The following is a 25,097-nucleotide window of genomic DNA, read 5'->3' as shown; positions in this document are numbered from 1 at the left end:
TACTGAGCTAAAAAAATGTCTGGGCCAGTTCTCTGTGTTAACTTCTTTTTTGAAAAGATGTCAGTGGTGTTAGTTCACCTCTTAGATTTGTGTAAGTGTATGCTGTTTGTGCTGAGAAAGCACATTGAACCAAGTCAGTGATGTGTAGAGGTGAGGATGAGGAACTCGGAGCTTTGTGCTCCAAACCTGCGACTTGCTTTCCTTGGCCTGATCTGATGCTTCTGTTGATACAGAACCATCATTTCTCTCATGAAATGCCTCTCTCCCACCTCTGAACTCAGTGCAAGGCAGAGGTGGCTCACAAGGCCTTTTGTGCTGGTCTGCTCTCAGTGAGAGACTCTGCTGGAGGGAATTGTTTTTAGTAGACTCTCCCAGGCTCTGGGCTCCTCCTGTGTCTTGTGTGAGCCCGTGGCTGTTGTGTGAGTCCAAGTGTGCCAAGCCAAGGTTCTTAGGTTGGGTAACTCCTCTTACAGATGTGCCTGAAGTTTTGCCATGATGGCAGAAAAGGGTCTTGTCACTTGCAGAGGTTTTTCAGATTGGTGAGGTCCAAAAAGGACCTCTAAAGTGTTGGAACTGCTTGACAATATTTTTAAATGATGTGGGAAAAATGGGGGTAAAATTAGTTGTTTTTGTAGATACTAAGCTACTCAGGCAACCATCATTTTTAGACTGCTTGCAAATTTGCCAAAGATTCTTTTAAATTATAGAACTGAACTGTAAAATAGCAAATCAAATTTCTTTTGACTTTTACATAGTTATTTGTGATGTTTCCAAATGTCTTTGTATATGTCTTGACTTCTGCCTTTCCATTTTCTTTCCTGTATTCTTTTTCTTATTTTCATTATGTCTTCACAATTTGTGATTCTGGTCAGATAACAACTAGCATGAAATTAAATAAAAAATTTATGCTGTTTCTAAGTCAAGAATCTGGGTGGTTTAGACTTTCATTCCTAAAGGGTATGTGGATGACAGGGAATAAAAATGATAGTGTATAAAGGCCTGGTTATATTTACTGTAAAGCATTATGTGAAATGGCCCACTTGGCTCTAACTAGAACACTGAGTACATTCATCATTACTCCCATTATAAATTTCCATAGATTTTCTATTTGTAGACCATTTGATATCATAATTTTTTTCCTACATTGTCTGCTTTTTAATTCTACCAGGAAACACTTTCTCTTTCTACAGAATGTCCTTGAATTATATTATTCTATAGCTGATGGCCTTTTATGGTTCACTTGAAAGATGTTCTTTATTTAATTTCAAATCCTACTGTATTCATTATTTCAAAGCATAGAAATGTTGTCTAGTTTCTTTGAGCAACATGCATTGGACTTCTATTTGAACTGCAATATGTTATTGACTTAAAGGGGCAATGGGATTAGTACTTGCAGAGACAATGCTCAAGAGAGCAGGGTTAAGTGGCTGTCTCCATCACAACTGGGAGGTTAACATTCCCATGGGACTATATTCTGACAGGGGTGAAGTCAATAATATCTTTGGGTGAGCTAAAATACTCTGGTTTTGGCCAGTGACTTGATGGATTTTTCAAAAATTTGGTTTTTTTGCAGTACATAATCGGCCAGTTAAATAAAAATTTTGAAAAAGAGGGTAAGGTATTAATTGATTGAGCTTTGCATTGTGGAAGTTTTCAGTCATTGCTGTGTATATAAGTACAAAATTATTTGAAGGAAACTGACATTGCAATTCTCAATAGAGCTGATAGAATTTGTCCTGAGAGCTAGGCTTCCTTATTAATTTTGAAGAAGTATGCAGAATTTTTTATACCCCAACAAATTAGTACCTTTTCTTCATGATTTTTTGGTTTGCTTGTTTCTCTTTTATGTAAGTCATAACTACAGAGTGGAGACTAAGGGCCACTGATATTTTTGTGGTAGGCTTTGTCTGGAGAACTCTCCTTGAAGTTTAGGAAAACTGGGTGTCGCAAACAAGGGAGAAACACAAAGAGTTAAGACCTGTAATTCTGTATAAGGCTGTAAAGGAGGTGGTCATGATAGAATATTGTGGTTCTAGAGTGTGCTGATCTTGGTTCTGGTTTGCCATGGTGAGGCAAAAACCAGCAGACAAAATGATGCTTCAATCTGTTTGATGCCTAGATGCAGCACATTTTGAAAAACTCCTCACAATGGCATTAATTTATTAGTTTTTCTGACTTTTTTTCCTTAAACAATACAGTGAAAATTACCTTCTTCCACTTAGCATTATAGTCAAACTTAAAGCATAATGGTGGCAGTGATGGTCTGCTTGGCAATTATATCAGAGTGTACTTCTTGCAATAAAAGTCAAATTGATAATTCTTTTAGTGCTCTGGAGTCCCACATGATAATCCATATATGTGTGTCAGTTTTAGCCCATAAAATTCCCTCAAAACGCTCAAATTCCTACATATTTGAAAACTTTCAAATCTTCTTCTCTGGGAACTGCCATCTCAGAGAAAAAAATCATAATTTTACAAGCCCCACGTAATCCTGCGGTTGTGTTAACATTTGTGTTGGTGTATGGGGAAAAATTTCTGAAATACCCATAATTTTTCACTAACATGAAACTTTCTGCTTTCTGGTGCCACTGCAAGTAAGAGCTGTAAAAAAGCCCTGAAGAACTTTCAGGAGGTAAAGAACAGAGTGTTACTCAACAGCTGTACCAAGAGGGAACCAAGAGCTGAAGACAGGATTCAGGAATGTAATGGTATCATTGACTGTAGTACAGGCTGTCATATTAGAAATTCTTTTAGTTCTCCAGGATTTTTTTTAGAACTTTCTTTTTTGTCCTGCGGACCATGTACTCTACTTGCAGAAACCAGAATGAGGAAATGTTTCCTTTGTTAGTCAGAGTCTAAGGAGTTATTTGGAGCCTGTGGAAACTTCAGCTGGGGTTTCCATCAGCAAGAAAAGCCTTAAGGAAAACATAATAGACTGATCACTCCTGGTATATGCAAGGAAGGAAGAGATGAAAAGCCCTTGCAATTCATGTTCGAGAAAATATATGAACAATATTCCAAAAAAATTGACTGCTTCTCTGTCTTATGAAATTACTTGGTTTTTCAAATTTTTAGAATTGTTTCATTTTTTTGGAGGGAGAGAAATACTTTTTTTTAGCTGAAGAAATATTATTGTAGCTTTTTGCAAAAAAAGAAGAAAAACTGTACTACAGCCTGCACTGCCTTATGAATATCAGGACATAGTCAAACATCCCTTTTCTGGTTTTCAAGAGAAAACATTGACTTTAACATGACAGAAGAAAACCCAACCAAAATTATTAATATCTTGTGAAAGAGAAAAAGAAATCTTCTCATGTTGAATGTGTCATGATTTCAGTACGATGAAATATATTTCTGGGTACTAAGGTTTGCACTGAGGCACATGAATATATCTGTATAAATGGCAATATATTGTTCACATGCACAGATAAATTCTTTAACTTGCAGTGCAGTTTGGAAAGTATATTCAAATATTTCTAATGGCATTAATCTAACATGTTTCAAATCTAAATGAATTGACATGTCCCAAACTTGGCTAAATTAAGTAGAAGGCAAAAATATAAATAACATCAGTAGTCTGTTTCACAGTGGAGCATAATGATATAAGATTGTCCCACCTGGTTTGGTGAAACAGATCACAGAATTCTGAAAATGTTACTTTAAAAATGTATTCCAACTCTTGTTGCTTTTGTGGGAGTGTTGCTTTGGTTTGTTTTTTTTTTTTCCCCTGGCTTATTTTCCATGTTTAAACCCTGATTTTTAACTTACTGCTTTTTCACTGTTTCATTCTGTAATCAACTCTGCTGTATTTCCACTGTGATGCATACACCTGGCTCTGCACTGTGTTTCTTGGCCTGAGACCCAGTTTGTAGAGAAATGAGATATTTCAGTCTCATTTAATGTCACCGAACTGGGGCACTTGACCCAGTGGTCATAGCAGCCCAGTTGATGTGCGGGCACTGTGTGGTACCACGCAGCAGCAGAGAGCTGGTCGTGCTGAGCCAGGGGTGGGGGTGTCCAGCAGCCTGGAGGAGAGCTCTGTGCCCTCCCAGAGACTCCGAGTCCCTTTTTGGCGTTTGGAGGAGCTCTTTGCCCCCTCGGGATGCTGTGTCTGTAATAGGGGCTCTCTGCTGTGAGCTGTGCTTTAAGGTGAAGATGGAGCACTGACTTCTTGATGTCTGTGCAGGACAGCATGTCAGGAGTGTTTTAGAGCTGTGCTTTGTTTTCTGAAGTAGCTCTCCATTTTCCATTGAGTGGCATCAAGTGGCTTCTCTGGCCCACTTGCATTCCATCTCTGACAGTGCAATACTGTCTTGGCCCCAGCCTTCTGCATTTCCACATTGCCACATGAGCTAGTCTTTCTCTGTCCCCACCTTTTTTTTTGCAGTCCTCAGAGGTAATTCCTTTCAAGCTGCGGGGCTGAACCGCCATGTGTCTTTGGAGTGGTACAAATTGCATTTCTGGATTAAACATGTTTGTCAGGTTTGTCACAACAGGCATGGTAGACAGCTACTTGTTATTCTGCAATTAAAACTGGATTATATAATTTTTCTATATACAGAGTAATTTTTTCTGGTGATGAAAAATTATAGACATTTCTTTGTTTGCAGTGCCAACTTTTGAATAACCCAGAAATTTTTTGCTGATATGGAACTAAGATACTCAATATTGACAGCATTTTCTATTCTCTCCTTCTAATTTTGAAGTAAAAATGCAAAGCCAACCAACTTTATAGAAATAATTACATGTTTCTATTTTGAGCTAGTTACTTTAGAAAGAATGGGAAAAATGAGTAGCAACAATGAAGACAATTATTTACTTTCAAAGGGCTTGTTTTACATAAATAAGTAAAAAATATATACTTATAACCCTGATCTCTTACCTGAGAACCAGAATCTGTTTTAAGGCTTGCCTGGGATATTCACTCTGTTTCTTCACTGAAACAGACTTCTTCACCTTTGTAAGGAATATGTTTGGGCCATAGAACAACTTATGTTTTCCAAAGTGTTGAAAATCCCAAATAAAATTTTTTGGCAGATGTGAGAATGATGGCAGCAGCAATACAGTAGCCTGTGATGCTGATGGGTGGGAAAAGTGGTTTTCTCATGATCTTCCAGCAACTTTAGATAAAATCTTTACCAGAAAACACCTTGGCAGTAAACTCTGGCTGCTCTTGGTAACAGATTATGGCAGTGAGACTGCTAGATTTCTTCTTCATTGTGGTTTTAACCTATTTTGGGTAGAGGCTGAAGAAAGCTGGGAAAAGCTTTGTCCCTCAGCCCACAAAACTGGGTTTGCCAAATAAGCAACAAACTTCATCTTCTGCCTTCTCAGCATTTTGCTTCCTAGAGGGCTGCGTGAACCAATTTGCTTTGCAAAAGAAACATGATAGTGTATCATGTTGATGCTTTTTATGATGTTGCCCATAAAATCATTAGATTATCTCATATACTTCAGTAAAAGTACATTTAGCTATGCATACTCATACCCAAATGCATTCATATCCATTTAAGTGAATTTGGTAGTTAATGAATTCCTGTAGTTTAAATTCAGTACAGTTGAGTTGTGATCACATTTCTCTATGAAATCCTGTTTAATGACATTCCCAGGTAACTTCATTATGGCAGTTTGAGCATCACAAGAGACAGTTATGTCAGGACAACCATCCTCAGGTATGTCTCTCTCTCCCTTAAGATTTGATTAAATTGCAAAATCTTCCAAGGAGTCCTTGAAATTCAGAAGTTCAACAGCTAATAAAGGTTCTAGCTCCAAAGTCTTATCCTAGTGTATTTCTTTGGATACCTGTTGTCCCTTCAACTTCAGGAGAGCTGAGCTTCTTTGGGCATGGCTAGACGGAGCCATCTCCTGGCCAGACAGCACAGAAAACTTGGTTGAACAGGAATTTCTCCTAACTCTTGCCCCAATGATTAACTTTGCTGTAAATAAGATAATTATAAACTGTGAAGGAAGTGCTTCCTGCAGACTGGCAGAGTTAGGTTCCAGTTTCAATTTATAAAAATATGCCAAAAATGAAAAACCAGCCATAGGGGTGCTTTCTATGATACTTTCTTATGCATTGTATGAACAGCTGAAGAAGGGGATGAACCACCAAGAGTGACAAATTACTATAGCAAAGACAGTGGTAATCAACCATTTTTTTTGAATTACAACAAATTTTGGGTGAATCATCTCTAAAATACACTTTTACTAGATTGAATTGAGATGGATGTTGTTAACAAATGATTTGGTGTTTTGTTTGTCTTGTGCTGTGACAAACTCAGCCCCTTTGGTGGCTGAACATCTGTTCTAAGCAGAGCCCTGTCTTCTACCTCTGCTTGGGACTACAAAGGCATCAAAGGATATCTACCTTCACAATGTGGATTCATCTCTTGGATAGCTGAGCAAACCATTGCAGCTCGATGCTTTTTTAATTTTTTTTTATGGAAAGGTATAATTGACATGAAAATAAAATTTCTGTCTGGAAGGGGTCCATGCAAAGCTAGCCATCAGTAAAATTCTTTGTTATTTGCATGTAATCTCAGTCATAATAAAGTTAATAAAACCATTATTCTCTGAGAGTCAATCTCAGTACCATGACAAGGCGCTGGATATTCTGGGGGCAATTTTCCTTTGATTTGCTTCAGTATAGGCTGCAGATACATAAAACAAAGTACTATGTACCTGCACAGGCTACTTTAATGTGCCTGAGAAGGTTTTACTGCAAAGTCTCCTCAATTATGGGGAGATACACACATCAAACTTCTTCCAGCAGCCCAAACTAAAGTCTGGTTTTATTTGTTGTAACACAGCTGAATTACAAGTGTATGGCTTCTGTTTTATTGCATGGGGAGATGTGAAATGTGAGTAATTTGGTGTTGTCAGGAGCCCTGGATGAACATAACTTATTTTTGTGTGGAAATAAGACATCTGTTCCTTATAGCTGTATTATACCTGAAAGCTCTATTACAGACACCTTTGAAATTTATACTTTTTTATACTTTAACACTGAAAAGAAGTGACTGGTGCTAATCCCACTGGCAGTGGGATTCAAAAAACTTGCCTTCAGCAGACTTCTTTTATCCAGCCTTTTTTTTTGGGGGGAAAGGGGGGGCAGGGGTGGTATGATCAGTTCAACTCAAGTCCCTGCACTCTGGTTTCCTTCTGCAGAATAGAGAAGATAAATGTTTGCCTACCCACCAGGGACACTTGTTAATGCAGGTGCTGCTCTTTCTTTACTGAGGCTAAAGGTTTTATATAAGTATTGAGATGTTTTAAAGTTCTTGCAAAAACAGATTTCTCAGGATATGAACACATTGCATTCTTTGGAACAATACTTTAAACTCTGGTACAGCATCATTTTTTGGAGCAGGTGGCAAGTCATTTCATTCAAGCTGTCTTCAGTGACCTCTATCTTCAATGACAGTGTTTCAGAAGTTGAATCAGTTTGTGTTCATTCAATAGTTATTATGAATTGTTAACATTTTTTGTCTAAAATTTGCAAACTCTACATGTTACTGTTAAGAATGAGCTAATTTATATAATTTGTTCAAATTTTTAAAAATATTTTGCATGGGTAAAAATACAGAAGATGTAAGAAACTTAACTTTTTTCTAGGAAAATTAATTTAAAAACATCTTTGCATCTATTGCTATTAAGTGTGAATTAATTTTTACTGTATTGTTTTTCAGGGGGTTCAGATATTGAATACCTAGATTTTTACAAACCAGTGGTGTGGTTCTGGATCCTTGTTGGGCTGGCTTACTTTGCAGCTGTCCTCAGCATGATTGGAGATTGGCTAAGGGTCATATCAAAAAAGACAAAGGAAGAGGTAAGAATATTTTGAAAAGGGAAGAAATATTCCCTTTTAAAAACTTTGAATAGAAGCCAGGTGAGCTTATAGTTGCTTTTGCTCTTAGGGTGCATAAGTCAAAGCTGTTTGTTCATGAACTGTAATGCTGCAGCTCAAACTGCAGGAAACTAGGTAGCAGTCAATTTAAACATAGTGTTTTATTTTCATATGTCTGCATAGAAAATGAGATTAAATGTATTATTAAATTAAATGTATATGATTAGTTGCACTTGATTTATGTGGAAAAAAATCCTAAACTACTGTTCCAGGTAGTAGAATGTAGGCCTTAATTTTTCAGGTAAAAACAATTCTGTTTTGTTTCTATAAGTGATGCAGGTATGTAAAGACAGTACTTAAGTGGTTATATTTGAGATACCATGCTCTATAGTGGTAAGAAAATAAATTTTTCATATCATGCAAGGTATTGGAATGAATTGTTTAACTATCCCTGGGTGTATTTTACCATAATACCTTCCACGTAATTATTCAATATCTGTAGTCAATTATATTACTTTCAATTGAAATATGTTTTCACTTGTAAATTTCACTTGTTTTATCTTGTTTTCATTTGTATTTATAATCCCAATGATACAACTTTTTATGTTAAGTTTTGTCATTTAAGAAAATGTCCTTGTTTTGAAAATGTTTGAGTGTAAATAAAATTTCCTTCAATTGTAGCGTGCATAGTTCAGGTTTTACTGGAAGTCTGAGAAATTAATTTTGTTTGAAGTAACATATTATTTCCCTCTAATTTAGCTTGAGTTCTTTTGCACGCTTCAGTTGATTTATGCTACTCAAACATAAAAACTCTGATTTGTTTTTGATGGAATGAATATGTTGGCTACTGTGCAGTGGCCTGCTACTTACATTGTTCTGAATAGTTTTCTTAGCTGCAGGGCATGGCATCAATGCCTGGATGTATTCCTGGCAATCCTGGAGTTCCCAAAGCCTTTGCTCTGAAGGGTGGCTTTCCCCTACTTGCTTTCACTGGCTGCAGTCCCTCAGGGTGCCTGCCACCTTCTGAGCAGGAGCAGGGCAGCAGGCAGGAGGGTGGGAGCTGGGATCTTGCTTTTGTAAGGAATGTGGGGTGGGGAGCCCTTTTCCATTGCCCTTGCTGTGCTCGTGGTTAGAGACAGCACCTTGACAGGTCTGCTCTAAGTGCACTTTGAGCAGGCAATTCATAACCACTTAGCCCTGATGCAGAGGACAATATTTATTCAAACAGTTTCAGTTCAAGAGTGCCATCTTTTGCCACATGCTGTACATTTGAAAGGGTATTTATAACTTCCCTTCCACAATGAGCTCTGCTATCGCCCTCCACATTTGGGGAGCAGCAGGTATCATCGGAGTGTTCTCAACAGCTGACAGGATCACAGCTCTGTTTTCTAGAAAAGCACTGAGGCTGCCTTTAACAGCCAGCCTTACATGGCTGACTCTGGCTGCAGGGAACCAGTGCATCCCCTCAAATGCCTGTAACCTGCATGGTTGTGTTTGGTTATTTTGAAATTCAGAATTAGGTTGGTCTCGCCCGTTTTCCCCTGAGCAATAGGAAGAAGTAGGAGAACACTGGCACAGGCTCCCCAGGGAAGAGGTCACAGCACCAAGCCTGCCAGAGTTCACAAAGCACTTGGATAATGCTCTCAGGCACACCTTGGAATTTTGTGCAGAACCAAGAGTTGGATTTCAATTATCCTTGTGGGTCCCTTTGAACTCAGGATATTCCATGACTCTAAGAGTGCTGTTTCCTCTGGGCAGTCTCCTGGTGTCTAACTCTTGTCAGCTTGGGGCATTTCCTAAGTTGTCTTTAGTTTCCCTGGGTTACTTGTGCCTGGATGTTTTGGAAAAAATGTGATGTGACTGAGACACTGTGACTTCAGACTATGCAAAAATATTCTCCAGGCTTGTTTTTGCTGTATTTTCTCAGACACTGATGACACATTTTAGTTCTTCACACTACTTCCTGGAATTAATCAGATCTTTAACCTCAGTTTTCTCATATTCTTTTCTGTCATCCAGACAGCATCTTACCCAGAGATCTTAGTATCTTGACTATATAGCTGAATATATAACACAAGGAGGCTTTAATCTTATAATGGTATTAATATATTAAGAATGTTTGAAATTTGTAGCTCTTTGTGAAGCTATTTCAATATAGACTAGTTCTGGAAAGGATTTAAAGACACATAAATTGAAGAAACTCAAGAATACCTCTAACACATCAAAAGCATTCCTATTTTTATCAGGGAAACCTCTTTGCCAGGTTATGCAGTGCAGTGCTGAGCTTTCTTTTCTCAGGCACTGGGAATGTGCAACCTAGTCCATCTTTTCATTCTTTCTCACCTTTATAGCCTAAACAAGCATATTCATTTTGTCTACAGCAAGGAAAGCTTCATTCTTCAGATGTATCAGAGTTCTCTTGGCTGAAGCAGGTATTGGGAATTCTCCTGTATACAAGTCTCATGTGTGTGAGGTTAGATTAAAGACAGACATAACATAATTGGTGCCATTTGTTCAATTAATGATATCTCTGATGGTCAGAAATCTCCCTCCCTACTTCTTAAGCCATTGCCCAGGCATGTGTGAGAATTCATAGCAGGAATAAAATGCTTTAGCAGTTTAAAATTCAATAGTTTTAACAATGGCAGAGGCCAGTTTGAGAATTTAATTATTATATACCTTAAGTTGTGGGGTAGTTAGAAAATACAAAAAAATATTCCATCTTCTATCCTGAAGATACTTTGTAGGAAGAAAGTAATATAAATAAATTGCATTTTGTTATAAGATTGGCTATAAGCATTTTACAAATATTCACTTTTATACAGGTTTCATTTTATGATAAAAACTGCTTAGCCCATTCTTGCTATCTTCCTGGGAAAATCCGAGTGAAGATGCTGAAGGAGTTTAGTGGAAATGCCGTTATCAACTCTCTTCTGTGCCAGCAGAAGCCAGATGAGACTGAATGTCTTGTCTTTTTTCCAGTTAAACCTAAATTTACAGTGGGCTGTTCCAGCTTCTATGGATGCAGATTATAGCACAGGAACCTCTCTAGAGTTCCAATATCCATGTGTGCAGTGAAAAAACCTAGTTCAAAGTATGGAGTGTATTTTTAAACTGTCAGTCCTTGGGGAAATAGCCCCTTATACCTAAAAGTAGCCTTTAAAGTGGGAAACAATGCTATATATTAAAACCTATTGAGATAGAGAGTACATGAAAAAATCTACAGAACTGTGATCAGTGCACTCTGAAAGCTGAAGCATTTTAATATATTTCCTAGGAAATAGGATGCTGAAAACTTTCCTGAAAATTATGGGGATTGTTATGGGTATAAACAAATAAACCAGGTTTTGTATAGGACTTATATTCTCTTTCCTAGAAAACAGTAACATGTTTTAGATACAGGAAGGAGCAGATCATTCAGTAGTGATCAATTGTGCTGGTTTCAGCAGTCTAAGTAGCAAAATCTAGAGAATGTTACCTGAGTCCAGAGTGAGACAGAGAGGTTGCAAGTGTTGTTCTTTACTTCCCCCCAACAACCAAAACTAGGTATCATCAGAGGTATATTTCTTTTGGTAGGCAGACCTAATCTCTTTTTTGCCTTTTCCTTTAGTCTAAAGTAAAAAGTATCAATAAATACCAGCATATTTAGGGCATGACGGGAAGTCCTCCTTATTCCAGAGAGGAACCATGCTGTTAATGGATATCACCTAAAATCTTTAGTTCTAGTCATATATTTTAAGGTAGTGGTGTTGTTATTAGAAGCAGTTTACATAAGACTTTGAGGTAATAATGCATTTCACTGTTTCAACAAAATAAAACATCTATATTCTTTTCAGTACACTAGCAGGAAAGTTTGCCATATGCAAGTGGATCTGACACAAAAAAAAAAAATCTGATCAGAACTGCACTAATGCACAAAACTGCTATATTTTGTTATTAAGATCCAGATATCCAGTATGTCAGTCAGTTGCTCTGGTGGCTTTTGTCTCCTGAAACACTCTGGAGAACTTTGAATGCATCAAATGGGGAGGGAAGTGAAAGACAAGTAGAGACAGAAGTGGGAGTTTTAGAAGGATAGATCTGGAAGCAGCTCATATAGTAAGATAGATGAAATGTCAGAAAGTCACTGGAACATGCAGTGAGCTGTAATCTTAAGTAGGCGATCTGTCTCTGAAGTTCAGCCTCAGCTATACTAGCTTGCCTTAAACTCCCTCCTCTTCATTATTCTCTACACTCTGATTACTCAGAGCACTTTTAAAGTCTTCTGATTTTAGTCTCTTTGAAAGGTAAATTTTCAGCAGGATTTTTTCCTTGTCATATTTTTTCTTTTACTTCTGTATGCCAAGCTTCTGAATTCCAGAATTTTCAGCAAAAAATGCCTACCCAACCAACATTCTTAGGCATTTGGGCTATAGATCCTGGAGGAGCCTGTTCCCTTTACTGTGTATCAGGAGTCCAGGTGACAGACTTATGTTAGATATGAGCTCAGGTTGGACAAATGTTTTTTTCATGCTGCCGATCTGTCTTTAGAATTGAGCAACATTGCTCAATTGAGCAACATTGCAGCCAGCTTTAAAGGCCAAGCCTAAAATTTTATGAGAAGTAGAATATTCACTTCTTCTGGAAATTCAAGAGGCAGCTGCTATATTTGATATTTATAAACAAATTCAACAAATTTGACTCATCTGAATCATCATTCAGTTTAATCTTCTTGGCACCAGTGACAGAGCTGTCACTCAAATATGTCAAAACAGAATTAGACTTGTCATGATGATGCTGTGGAGGTTATTGCACTCCCTGTATTATTTCTTGCCTTTTTATTAGCTTTAGGTTGAAGGTGCTCACCCAGCATAAGGGACCCAGCAGAAAGAGAACTTGAGCTCATTTCTCATACCCCCCAAAGAGAGACCCTAGGTGTAGGCTTGTATGAATAAAAAAATGAAAAAAATTAGTGGACTCAAGTGTGAAACAGTTTTGAAGGGTTTTCACCCTCCAGGCAAACAGACTGTCCTCAGATGATGAGTAGTGAGGGTGTATGACCAAAAAGGAGGAAGAAGTTGTTCAGTTGTTCAATGAACTCTTGACCTGGCTCTCCCTATTTCAAGAAACAAAATCTGTTCACTTAGAAATGAAGATGGTAGAGAATAACTCTTTAGTCTGGTGATCAGAGTCACTTGCTGGTCCATTTTACATTGTTTCAAGTGAGATGACTCAGCTTCTGTTGAAGAAAACAACTATTTAGACTTTTCATATATCCACTCCCCCCAATCAACCAACCCTCCCACCTCCTGGCAAAAGAAAACAGACAAACAATCCAAAACATAAAAGAAAAACAGGCAAAACCATAAAAAAACCTCAAAACAAATTCCAACAAAACAAAAACCTAAAACACTTACCAACCAAAACCGAAAAAACCAAACCAAACTGCAGCAGTTTTGCAAATTTTATATCCACAAGTTCACTGAATTGGTCAGGCTGATGTGATGGAAGTCTGTTCCTAGAAAGCACTGAATTGGAAATATTTATGGGAGACAAATACAGTGTCAAAGCTATGGTGTGCAAAGTTATTTTGCAATGCAGTGATTAATGAGGGTAACAATTCTAAGATGTGGAAGCAGGGATTAATCAAGTTTCTTTAGGAAAGTGGTGGTACTGCTGCAAATATTGTTAAAAGGAATATACTGGAAATGGTATACGCTAATATACTGGAAAACAGCCACTAGATTTGTGGTCTAAACTTCAGGAAGAATGCAGAGAGCTACAAAAACAGCAAAGGAAGCATCTGAAGAGAAATCTGTCTTGCATTAAGAGTTTTTTTTTTTTCCAGTACATCCAAGATGTGCAGAAAAGTCTATTTGGGAAGGAACAGCCATGTTTGAAAAGGTGATTGGTTTTAATGATTTCTATGAGATGGGAAGAAATATAAAAGCTTCCTACAGTCAAAACAACGGCATGTCTCTGGTTGAATTTGACTAGCAACAGGACAAAAAATTCAACCAAAACAAACCCAAAATAAAAGGTCGGAGTACAGTCTCTCTGCAGCCCAGAGTCTCAGGGATGTATAAAGAGTGGTTTTGGTGTAAGGAGGAGGTGGAAATGACTGGCCTGGTTCTGAATGAGATTTGTTCTCTTCCTTTCTATGAGTTTAGGTTATCCTGGTGATGTTCCTGAACCTGCCCTAGCAACAGTCTGTAATACTGAGTTCCTATATTGATCAGTCTTTTAAAAGTCTGCTGTGGCAATGTGTGCAATAATGGATAGGAAAGAACATCTTGTTCTGAGAATTCCAGGAAAACTAAATAGCTGATGGCTTTTGACACTTTTTTGAGATCTTTCCTCATAGTTTTGTGTACTTTGGACATGTGATTCTTGCTTCACTTCAGATTCAGCACACACACAGATAACATCTCCACAGTTTTGCTGTGGTTATGTCTATATTTGTATCATGCCTCTTAGCTGGGCATACCAGGCACTTAGAGACTGCTGTTTTGTTACTGCATATTGAGTACCAAGTCCTGCTGGGGTGCTGATTACAGGAGATGTGCTGCCAAGGACACTTCCATGAGGAGCAGCATGGCCCAGGGCATGGGGACACTGTCAGTGTCTCTCATGGCAGCCCCTGTGCCTGGCCATGCTCTCCCACAGTGTTCAGGGAAGAATTACTACAGTGAAGGCTGCAGGCAGCAAGGAAGTAAAGGCAAGAACTATTGAATTTGCAAAAATAAAACTAGAGCAAGAGACTTATACTTCATAATAAGAGAAATTGATTAAAGAGAGATCAGTTATAACAATGGCATTTTTTGGAGTTAATTACCCATGAAGATTCCCAGAATATATACTATGATGATCTACATTGAGAAATCTTAATTTTTGGAGATAAGATGTAATTGATCCTTTGTTACAGCAAAAAATGTATCTGTGGTTTACTTTATTGTGGTGCTGAAAATATTCCAGATTAAATATCACTGATATCTTCATGATTAATATTCCTGAAAACCTTACTTGTTTTTTTTTTTAGGATAATCTCAGTGCTTGGACATTGTTAGGAAAATACTCCAGAACGTTACTAATGCTGAGTGTATGAATCTGATAGCTGTCTTGAGGATGAGTTCCCAGACAAAGCAAGTTCAGCAGAATGCCCTTGCAAGTAGGTGTGGTGACACTGAGGAAAATGCTCTGCAATTGCAGATAAAAGGGACCAAAAAAGCTAAAGAATACTGCCTTTCACAAGGAATAGGTGCAGTTGTAATACTAGTGTTGAACAGCCAAAGTGGAGCTTTAATATTTCACACAAATATCACTCCAGATATTGACACTAGAGAGTTAAGAAATAAACAGCTCTTTCTGGGACTTGACCAACTAGTTAATATAATCATTCCTTATTACCAAGTAGAAATTAAAAGTCCTTTTTTGTGTTTGTTCTTTTTTAGCATATGTTTATAAGCTAAAAAAAGTCCAGTGAATTTATGAAACAATTGTTGTCTCTTTCCTCTGGGAGAAAGTTTAGGCAGTCTTTCAACTGCCTGTGGCTTGGGTTTCATTATTCTTCTAGTACAGTTCTTAAAATGTTTGCTATTTCTGGCTGCAGCCAAGTCGTTGGCTGTATAGCACAGGCAGAGGAGACACACTGTTCCCCTGCACCACCTCAGGCTCAGCTGGTAGAGCTTTATGCAAACCTAAGTAGTTTCTTGTGGCTAATACAGGTGCATGTCATTCACTCTCACCAGGTTGATAGAGGGGTTGGATGGCTCTCTGAGGCAGCTGAAACCACTAAATAGAACTGATTTTTAAAGGAAAATTTCAACTTTTTTTTTTTTAATCTTTATCATTGGAAGTTAATAATAAAGCAGAACAATAGAGAGTGAGATAATCAGGCCCATAACTTGTCTACACTACTGAGACTACACACATGGAGATCTATAAAAAGACATATCTGATGGGCAATATTCAATAATAGCTTTGAGGAAATACCTAGCATAGTAGTCTTCATATTTATGGAAAAAACAAAAGGTGAAACAAAAGAACTGTGGTGACTCTTACTATATCTGCTTCTGTTTTGTAGGCATGATTTTTTAGGCTGTTTTTATTTTGTTGAATCAAACCGTGATAGAGGAAAAGGCCATTTCTTGCATCTGCCATCTGTTACATCTCCATAAAACATATTCCCCCAGCTGCCACCATAAATGTTCCTCCACAAATAAAATAATCAAAATTCATGGGGTCTCTGCATTCCCATTGGAGAATGTGGTTTATTTCATCCAAGACATCAGATGTGTTCATGGAAGTTATGTGGGTGAAACCAAACAATCATTGCTCACCAGAATGAACTCACAATCATTGCTTATTATGGGACTCAACAATCCAGTTTCTATCAGGAGGGTTTTGTTCCCAAAAATTTCTGACCACCATGGCTACAAAAATACAATTGTCTTTGTAATTGCAGCCTTACCCCAGAAGATGACAATTTCACAAAAGAGAGTCTTTTCCCCTCTGATATTTATCTGAAAAACAGAGGGATATGTATACCAGTGAGTGGAACCAAAAAAGGCATCACTTCCTGCTTCATGTGTGCCATTCATCTTGAAGACCTGGTGAAAGAGAGCTGCCTGCCACAGAACTGAGGTCCTGACAGGATGGAGGCATAGAAGAGGGTGGTTCATCATAGAACCCGGTGGACCTGGGAAAGCTCAGCATAGATATCTCATTAATGCCTGTGGTATTTCTTGCTTTTTGTGGCTGTTTACCTTTAAAGACAAGTAGAGCACACTCTTCTCTAAAAACCTCTCCACAGGTATTTTGGGTATGTACTAATTACACTATAATAGCAGAAATACTGAAAGCCAGATCATGAGGTTGGGAATTTTAGGTGGAATATAAATGAGATTCCCTTCATATGCAGCAAATGCATAGGTTTCACTAAAATTTTTTGTGAAGCTTCTCTTTTTCTCTTCTGCACTCTGGTCTTCTCTAGCCTAAAGAAACTGAGGTGGTGAATAGAAATTTGTGTCAAGCAGCAACTTGCATGGGAAAAGGCAGCATATGCCTGCCCAGAACTGCAGAAAAGAGAGATGGTGGGTAGGAAACCCCTCTGATGCACTCAGGGATAAACCCACCCAGCAGCTGAGTTCTTAAACCTATCACCCCTCTCTGTACCCGCATTTTTTAAAGGAGCTTTGTGAACAATTCCTGCAAACACTGGCTGAATTTCCTGAGAGCTAAGATGAAATGTTATGCTCTGTATTCTGCTGCCTGCATAATTTGACATGTAATGCACTTTCTAGTTTTGTCTGAGTAGCATATCATAGAGAGGTTAATTGGATGTGTTATTTTTACGTTGCAGGATAAAGTACACTGGAGAGGAAAAATGAAGCTATGAAAATTTGGAGAATGCATTAGGGAAAAATATGAGAAATTATATACTGGGCAACATCTAGATCATTAAGAATATCTGTAAGGAAGGGCACCTGTTTTTCACCTTAAAATGTAGTCAAATGGGTACCTCCAGCTCATCTACTTGCTTTTTAAATTCAGTTTTTTGGCTTGCACTAACATGCTCATCATAAAATGTATGAGCCCTGTATGCCAAAGGGAAACAACATAATGCTCAGCTATGACAGAAAAAGCTGCACACATTACTTTGAAATATATGTTTTCATTTTCTTGCATGACATATATATAATGCTATTTTTTTCATATTTTCTACTCAGTGGTATACCTCCTCCAGAGTATATCATAGCTTTCATGTCATATATCTGAGCTCCATCCAAGCAGGATATATTTCTTCCCCCTCTGTAAGCAGAAGTAGATTAACTGATTTTGCTGTGATGTTGGGGTTTTTCAAGAATATCCCTGTGACAGAGGAGGGAGCAGAACTAAGGCAAAGTTAAGTTAGGCAAATGCATTTGTCTTGGCTAATTTAAGGATGTCCTTAATTATGCTTTTGATTGTTTGTTTTCCTGCTAGAGCACAGATGTGGCTTAATTCAAAGTACAGATTACTTGTATATGGCTACATGACTTGTGCTTTCCAGACACTTAATAGGATGAGTGGTTTTCCTGAATGGTGGGAAGTTTTGCATGCATTAAGTATTTGGATAATTTTGTGAGTGTCCAGAAAGATTCTCAAACTCTTGACAAGTATAAGGAATTAGAGCAAATGTACTGAAGCATGAAGTAGGTGCTTCAGTATGTTGAAATGTTTTTTTAGTTTCAACAGTAGCATCCCCTTGGACGTTTTTGCTTTCTGGTTTATGCTGTTGGCCTTTATCCAAGTGCAGAGCTCAGCTGGACAGAAAGCTAAAACACAGTAGGAATGAAACTGCATAGGAACTTTTGACCCTACTAGAGATATTAACTGAGAGCCAGTTCTAGGACATTATTAATTTAGATGGATTTTGGCAGGGGTAGGTGGAGTGGTGGCTTAATGTCCATGTTTTCTAGTTCTGTCAAATTCAGTATCTGTCTTGAAGTTATATTGGTGATTATGCAGCCTGGGAACTGTTTGGTCATTCAGGAAGTTCATGCAGTAGTTCACTGATGTCTGCTTGTTTTTCACTACAAAGCCCCCCCAGAAACCCAGTAATGACTTTAACAAGAATGAGTAGAACACTCTCCACAAATGGTTCAGAGGTAGTTTCTCATTATATCCTGAACGAGTAAATGTGACATCTCCACCACAGGTAGACACATAAATTGGCACAGACATTCGGAGGTGTTACTGGAGATGACCTGTGGTATTTGAGATATCCTCATAGGGTTGTTGGATATGGTGCAGATCATATGGGATACCCTGGCAGTGGTAGCTGGAGGCCAGGTGACCTGGGCTGGGCAAGGAATTGGGTCAACACTGTTCATTTGTTGGAAAAGTTGTGGGTGTCGGTTTTTGGGGGTTGTTTTGGTTTTTTGATGTCTTTTTATTTTTAATTTTGTTTTGTTTTGTGGTGAAGTGTGCTGTGTGGAATACTTAGTTGTGTTACTATATACCATAATTCTCAAGAACTTGTTACTGAGACCTGTCTTCCCTGAAATCATAAGGCAGCAGGGTGCTGCTTCCTGCTTCTTAAATACATAATGCAGTTACTTGCTGTTGATGTTCAGCGTAGCTAGGTTGATACTCCTTGTGAAATATGTCTAACACCTTGCAGTCTAATTTGGATTTTGATGCGGAGAAAGTCAATTCAGGAGCTGGGATAGGGACCATGTCGCCATTACTAGTAGCATTTCTCTTCCCTGAAGGTTAAAGTGAGAAGCATCACCAAATTAGTGCTGCTTCTTGTATGGCTGAGTCAGGTGCTATCACTGTGACATGTTTTTCCTATTGCTTCTGAAATATTCTGTGACATTCAGCCTTATGTTAAGTATGCAGTTGTCAATAATTTCTGTGACTAAGAGGCCTTGTCCTCATGTCACACTGCCCCCAACTATGACAGCTGCAGAGTCTACAGAGCTGAGCTGTAATGAGGCAAGAGATCTGGAGAAAAGTAAATTTTTGATACAGTATGTAGGTATGCCAAGAATTTAATTTCTTTTCAGCAGCACAGGCAACTGGCATTTCAGTTGCTCTGCATGAGACATGTTTTGGTTGTCAGAGCCCAGATGAAGAGGAGCTGTAATGCAGTGTGTTAAAATGTCATAACCTAAGGAAAGAAAGAACCTGAACATATTACAGATATGTCCCTATGGATCAAGGAGGGATCAAATTATATAAGCAAGTTACTAATGTGCACTGGTAGTTAAAATGGCACATTTCTTTTCTTATCATCCTTTTCTTCCAACCCCGCTTGAGTCTGAAAGCTATGGAATTAAGAGTTTTATTTCAAAGAGGTAATATTTTTGAATGCATTTCTGTTCACAGGAAAAGGAGGGGCCAAAAGCCCTCCTTTGAGGCATGCATAGCTCAAATGGCACTGAACTCCTGGTTCCTATTGTGTTCCAATTCTCTCTGTTTTTCTACTAATGCATCTTGATTCCACTTAGCAATAGCATTAATAACAGCATGTTTCAATTTGTGTTTTCCTCCTACAATATTAATATAAACCAACATCACACCTTTGGTGTATGGGCAGGTAGAATTGTGTCCACCATGCTAGTGTTCCACACCACCTTAATTGGAATGAGCCCATGTCCAAAGGCGCATTTATTGATGGTCTTCAGCTGGCTGCATAAACTTGATTCCCCAAAGAAATCTCAGATATCCCAACAACTGCAATTTTAAGATTCTCTTGAAAACCTTGAATGCCCAAGAACAGCTTGCCCTTTGCAAGACAGGCCATCGCCAGGAACATTCTGAGCCTATCCTGGAGTTTATCACATAAACTTGCTTTCTTCAGAAGCAAGGCCAGTTGATTTTCTCTCCCGGACAAATATGAAATTACGTGGGGACTTAAAAAGAAAAAAGAAAAAACCTGAAATATTAATTTTAAATCCTGATAGCATCTCTTGAATGTGACCACATGCAATGCCAGATATGTGTGCCTGAGCAAAATACCTGGTCTGTTAAAGGCCTACACAACTGGTGAGGGGTATATATATTTATATATATACAATAAAAAGGAAACCTGTGTTCTGGCTTTTTGCTCCCCTTGACAGAGCCATTCTCCAGGACTAGGGCAACCTGCATTTAGTAAGGCTTAGAAAAAGGAAAAAAATGCCCCAGGATCTGCACTGATAGTATTTATCATTTTTTTATTACTTGTTTGCTACAAGTAAAATATTGGAGCAGCTAAGATGTTTCAGCATTGCAGATTTCATTATTTTCAGATCTGAAGTTTAATGTGTCTGATCCTAGCTGCACAAATTAAATACTAATAATCATTCAGCTAGGTGAGTCCTCTGTGTATTGCAGATAAATACCCTTGTTTTAGAAAACAGACCTTTGTCCACATTTGTCATCTGTGTAATTCACTGAAGTAGAGATGAATGTAATAAAATGACCCTTGGGTAAAGAGATCATCTTGTTTTGTTTCTGGAGGGGGGAAAGTTTTCCTGAAACTCTGTCACTCCTGGATGAGCTTAATAATTTTTACCTTCATCATATTCCTGTTTTCCACTGCACTGCAAAGCATGAATAACCTTGTGGCTTTTTCTCTAATGGTTTGCCCCCTGTATTTCTCTGCGTAAATTATTTTTTCATTTCTGTGTTCACCAAGTCAAAGTTTGCTTGCCAGTGATTCAAATTCTGGACTGGACAGTACCAATTAGACTATTTATGTGGGTTAAAGTCTCCTGGAATGCTTCACTTTTGGAGTTATGAGTAGTCTATATTCCCTGCGCTGTACCTTCCCAATATTAAACTGTTGAGGGAGAAGAGATTTAAAGAGAAACAATCTATTTCCTTTTGAGTTACAATGAGATAATATCAACAAAGGTGCCTCCCTTAGTTACCTATGTAACTTATTTAATGTAACACTGGTTTGACTGAAATACAAGTGCCAAAATATAAATAATAAATAAATGACAGGCCACAGTTTACCTCAGACTAGATCTGCTTAGTCTACCTTATGCCATATCTGAGGACAAATAAGGATGATTTGGGATTCAGGCCGGGAAGCAGACATGCCACTGAGGTGACTTTTAACTGTTGCTGTGTTGGTGCTATCTTTGAGCAAGTACTGGAAAGAGGATGCAAACAGCCAATGGTTTCCTTTGAAAAAGCTTTTCTGCCTAAATTTAGAAAATTCTTTGCTGAGTCTCCCAAGGATCTTTCCAGAGACAGTGAAAGTGCTCATAAATAACCCCTCACCCTAGTAACAATACATAACACAGCCTGGATTGCTGGGATTTCAGCATCCCCTGACCAGCTGGGTATTGTGCAGCTGTCAAGCCTCTGCAGCTTCCCTGTGTTCCTGACTGCCTATGATAACAATAATAATAAAAAAAAAATCAGCAGAGAAGATTTTTGTGGTTTTGGAACTGTTGTTAACTCTTACTAGTGCAACATTTCTTCTTTAGCTGCTGTCAATAAAAGAGTGAGTCTTTGGCATGAGAAATTTGTGCCAGTGGCAGCGACAGCTCTTTGGCAGCCCTGCACTCTCTCCATGCTCCTGAAGATAAACAGTGTCTGAAGTCCTTGGTGCCATAATGCTTCCTTTCTATTGCTGATTTTTGCTGCAGGTTGGGGAGTTCAGAGCCCATGCTGCAGAGTGGACAGCCAACGTCACCGCCGAGTTCAAGGAGACTCGGAGGCGCCTGAGCGTGGAGATCTACGACAAGTTTCAGCGTGCCACCTCCATCAAAAGGAAGCTCTCTGCAGAACTTGCTGTCAACCACAACCAAGACCTGACCCCCTGCAAGAGAACACTGTCAGTGAACCACCTGACCAGCGAGAAGGACCTCTTGCCAGCTCTGACAAAGACGGACAGCATTTACATGAATGGTTTGACGCCGCACTGTGCAGCAGAAGAGATAGCCGTGATCGAGAACATTAAGTAGCCATGACTTTGGATCCCAGCCCTTGGGAAGCTCTTGGCTTAGACTAGCCATACACCTTTTTTTTCCACCCTGTCGATGACCAGTGCTAGCAGCATTTTATATGTGTGCATGAGTTCCACAGAAAAACTCCAGTCCCGAGCTACCATCGCATCTCTTCAGAGACACATAGATGAATGGCACTGCTGTTTCCGAAAGATGCTGGAACAAGCAATGTTTTCTGCCTTTATCTGCCCAGACTGTTTTTCACTTTTAATGTGCCATATGGCCTCACGAATGAATCTCACTTGTTTATGATAACAATGTAGCTTTGAGGGATCAGTCCTTAAAATTTCAGGGTCTACCTTACTGAGCCTAGGAATGGACAATTTCTGGACTACAACACATTTGTAAATGGCAAGAAATTCTTATGCAGCCTTTTACCTAAGAAATTTTGGTCAGTGCCTTATCTTTTGAAGAACCAGAACCTCTACAGTTCCTGTACGACTTTTGTTTGTTTGGGTTTTTTGCATGAGAAGTGTATTTCATTTAAGCCTTTTGTTCTTCTTGAAATGGTGGTGTTTCAAAGGTGTCTGTTGTGAAGATACCAACCAGCATGAATGAATGCCAAAACTCAACAATCATCAATTGATGTTGTTAGCTCCAAATTTAAAGGCACTGCAGTTTCAGAAGTTGCAAACCTGTCCCCCAGAAGCATTTTGTTTTACTCAGGTCCAGCTGATACTCGTTCATGCTGACTTGTAGGATTTGCAGACCCTTTTCAGGTCTTAGTTTTCCAAGGAGTGTTCAGCAGTTTTTCTCTGCATCAGATGTACCAAAAAATCTGCAGCTTATCTATCACTAAATCACTTAGTAGATGACAAGAGCAAGTAAAAATTACTGTTTTGATGAGAGGCAGGGGGAGGCTTTAAATTGCTGTGTTCTAATAATCACATCCAAAAAAACAATGTAGAAGAATACAGCTATTTTTAATAAACATAAACCTTCTGCCAGATATTTGGTATGAAAAGGATTCTTAATTTCCTTTTTAAGCCAAGTCACCCCAGAGGCTCCATGATATTTTACCCAGGAATCCTGGTGGAGTGCTTTCCTGAATGTCACATGGGCTGCCTGTGCCAGAGCTGTGGCTAACGTGGGAATGCAATTGAAACTGGTATCACTGTGACTTTCTACATTTCAAATAGAAATGGCTCTGAATAGCAATGCAGGCATGAAGAAGAGCTGATAAATAGCACAATCTGAATACTGATGATTGTTCAGACAGGATAGGCTGACAAGAAGCAGCTCTAAACCAGACTGTGGGTTTTCTTTATTTGTTTTAAGAAAACACATTAATTTTGTACCTTCTGTTTTGCTTATAGGTTGTACATAAGATTCAGAAGAAATGCAGGATGGAATGGATAATTTTGCATTTTTTTCCTTATGTTTAGTCTATTGTAATCTGGCTGTACATAAAATGAATAGAACAGGCCTTAAAGAAAAATTTAGGCTCTGTAAATTAAATAAGAATGGGACTTTGCTGATTGGGCATGATTCAAGTGGCAAATCTTACAGCATCTCTGACCATTAGATAACATACAAGATATGAATGTTCATGTTTTTTGGATGCTTAGCTTGTTTTCTAATAAATATAAGTTAATATGTACATTCAGTGTAAATATCAGTCAATTAACATTTACAGAGAGTACGCTTTTAAAACTAAGAAAGTTCCATGACACAGCACCGAGCAATGCTCTTATAACAAAGACCCTTGTCTCCCCAGCACAGTGTTCTGAATGTCCACATGGCAAGGGTTCCTTTTGCCATGTATAAACTGTGAATTGTAATGAAAAAATAAAGTTTTTAATTAAAATAAGTTTTCCTGAATCTCCTGCTTGCTACAACTGGAATGCTAAGGAATAATTTGTGAAACTGATTTTTATGCTTTCATTGGTTACAGAGTATAGCAGTTTGCCACCTGCTTTAATTTAAGCTGGTTTAGCAATAAAGGCTTGACTTACCCAGCACAGAAATTACTATTTTTTTTCCTTGATATTAAAAAATATGCTCTTTGGTTGCCATACCTTAAGTTGTGTTTCTTGCTATTTTGTTTCAACAACTCATCAGGATTCCCTTTCTTCCGTCATGTGCTCCAGAGCTTCTGGCAGTTGCTCCATCCTTGCCCTGGGGAAGGTGCAGGGGCTCTGCCCCTCTGTGCTGCTGGCTCTCCTTTGGCTGCTGGTGCCTTTCTGCAGAGGGTGTGAACAAGCACCTCTAAGGACAGCAACCTTTCAACTGCAGCAGTTTTCTCTACAGTCAATATTTTCCAGGGGCCTCTTTAATTAGGTCTTGGCTAAGGGAATGAGAGCCCACACCAGCCTGGTGGTAAGTGAGGAAGATTGGGGTTTTTGTATTGTTTCAATCTGATGTGTGTGGGGTGTGTTTTAATGCCTTTTGGAACTGATTTTTCAGAAAGGGACAGGCAATGTTCAAAGTTTGTCCTTGATTCCCTGAGATATCTTAGGTTAAAGCCTTGTTTCCTATTACCAACCTCTAACCAGCTTGTTTCCAGTTACCAGCCTATGAAGTGCTGGGCTTTGTAGTTTCTTTCATTTTAAAGGGTCTCAGGACCTGCTGAAAAGACCATATGTTTTGGAGGTCCTGTGGCAATGTTTGAGATACAAGCATGGATACTTAAACCCATTCAGGTTTTATTTGCTTTGACTTTTAAATAGATCTCTGGGAAAGGAATCCCTGTTAATTTATATATATTTATTGTTTCACTTTTGTAACAGATCTAAATTATCCTCCCTTATCAAAATTGATTTACCTGTAGGGAGCAAAGC

At 38.5% G+C, this 25,097-nt stretch overlaps 1 protein-coding gene across 2 annotated transcripts in view; it reads left to right on the top strand.

Annotated features, from left to right (window-relative positions):
• KCNK2 (potassium two pore domain channel subfamily K member 2) overlaps positions 1 to 24,340 on the top strand; it is a 106,868-nt gene extending 82,528 nt beyond the window's left edge. For both annotated transcript variants that reach the window (XM_066546428.1, XM_066546429.1), the window contains exons 6-7: positions 7,689 to 7,828; positions 21,958 to 24,340. In XM_066546428.1, the coding sequence (XP_066402525.1) occupies positions 7,689 to 7,828; positions 21,958 to 22,275 (458 nt within the window). In that variant the 3' untranslated portion in view covers positions 22,276 to 24,340. The remainder of the gene's footprint in view (positions 1 to 7,688; positions 7,829 to 21,957) is intronic.
• The last annotated feature ends 757 nt before the right edge of the window (positions 24,341 to 25,097 follow it).

This window comes from Molothrus aeneus, chromosome 3 (genome assembly GCF_037042795.1).
Source record: "Molothrus aeneus isolate 106 chromosome 3, BPBGC_Maene_1.0, whole genome shotgun sequence".
Taxonomy (NCBI): domain Eukaryota; kingdom Metazoa; phylum Chordata; class Aves; order Passeriformes; family Icteridae; genus Molothrus; species Molothrus aeneus.
This window is presented reverse-complemented; position numbering and strand designations above follow the sequence as displayed.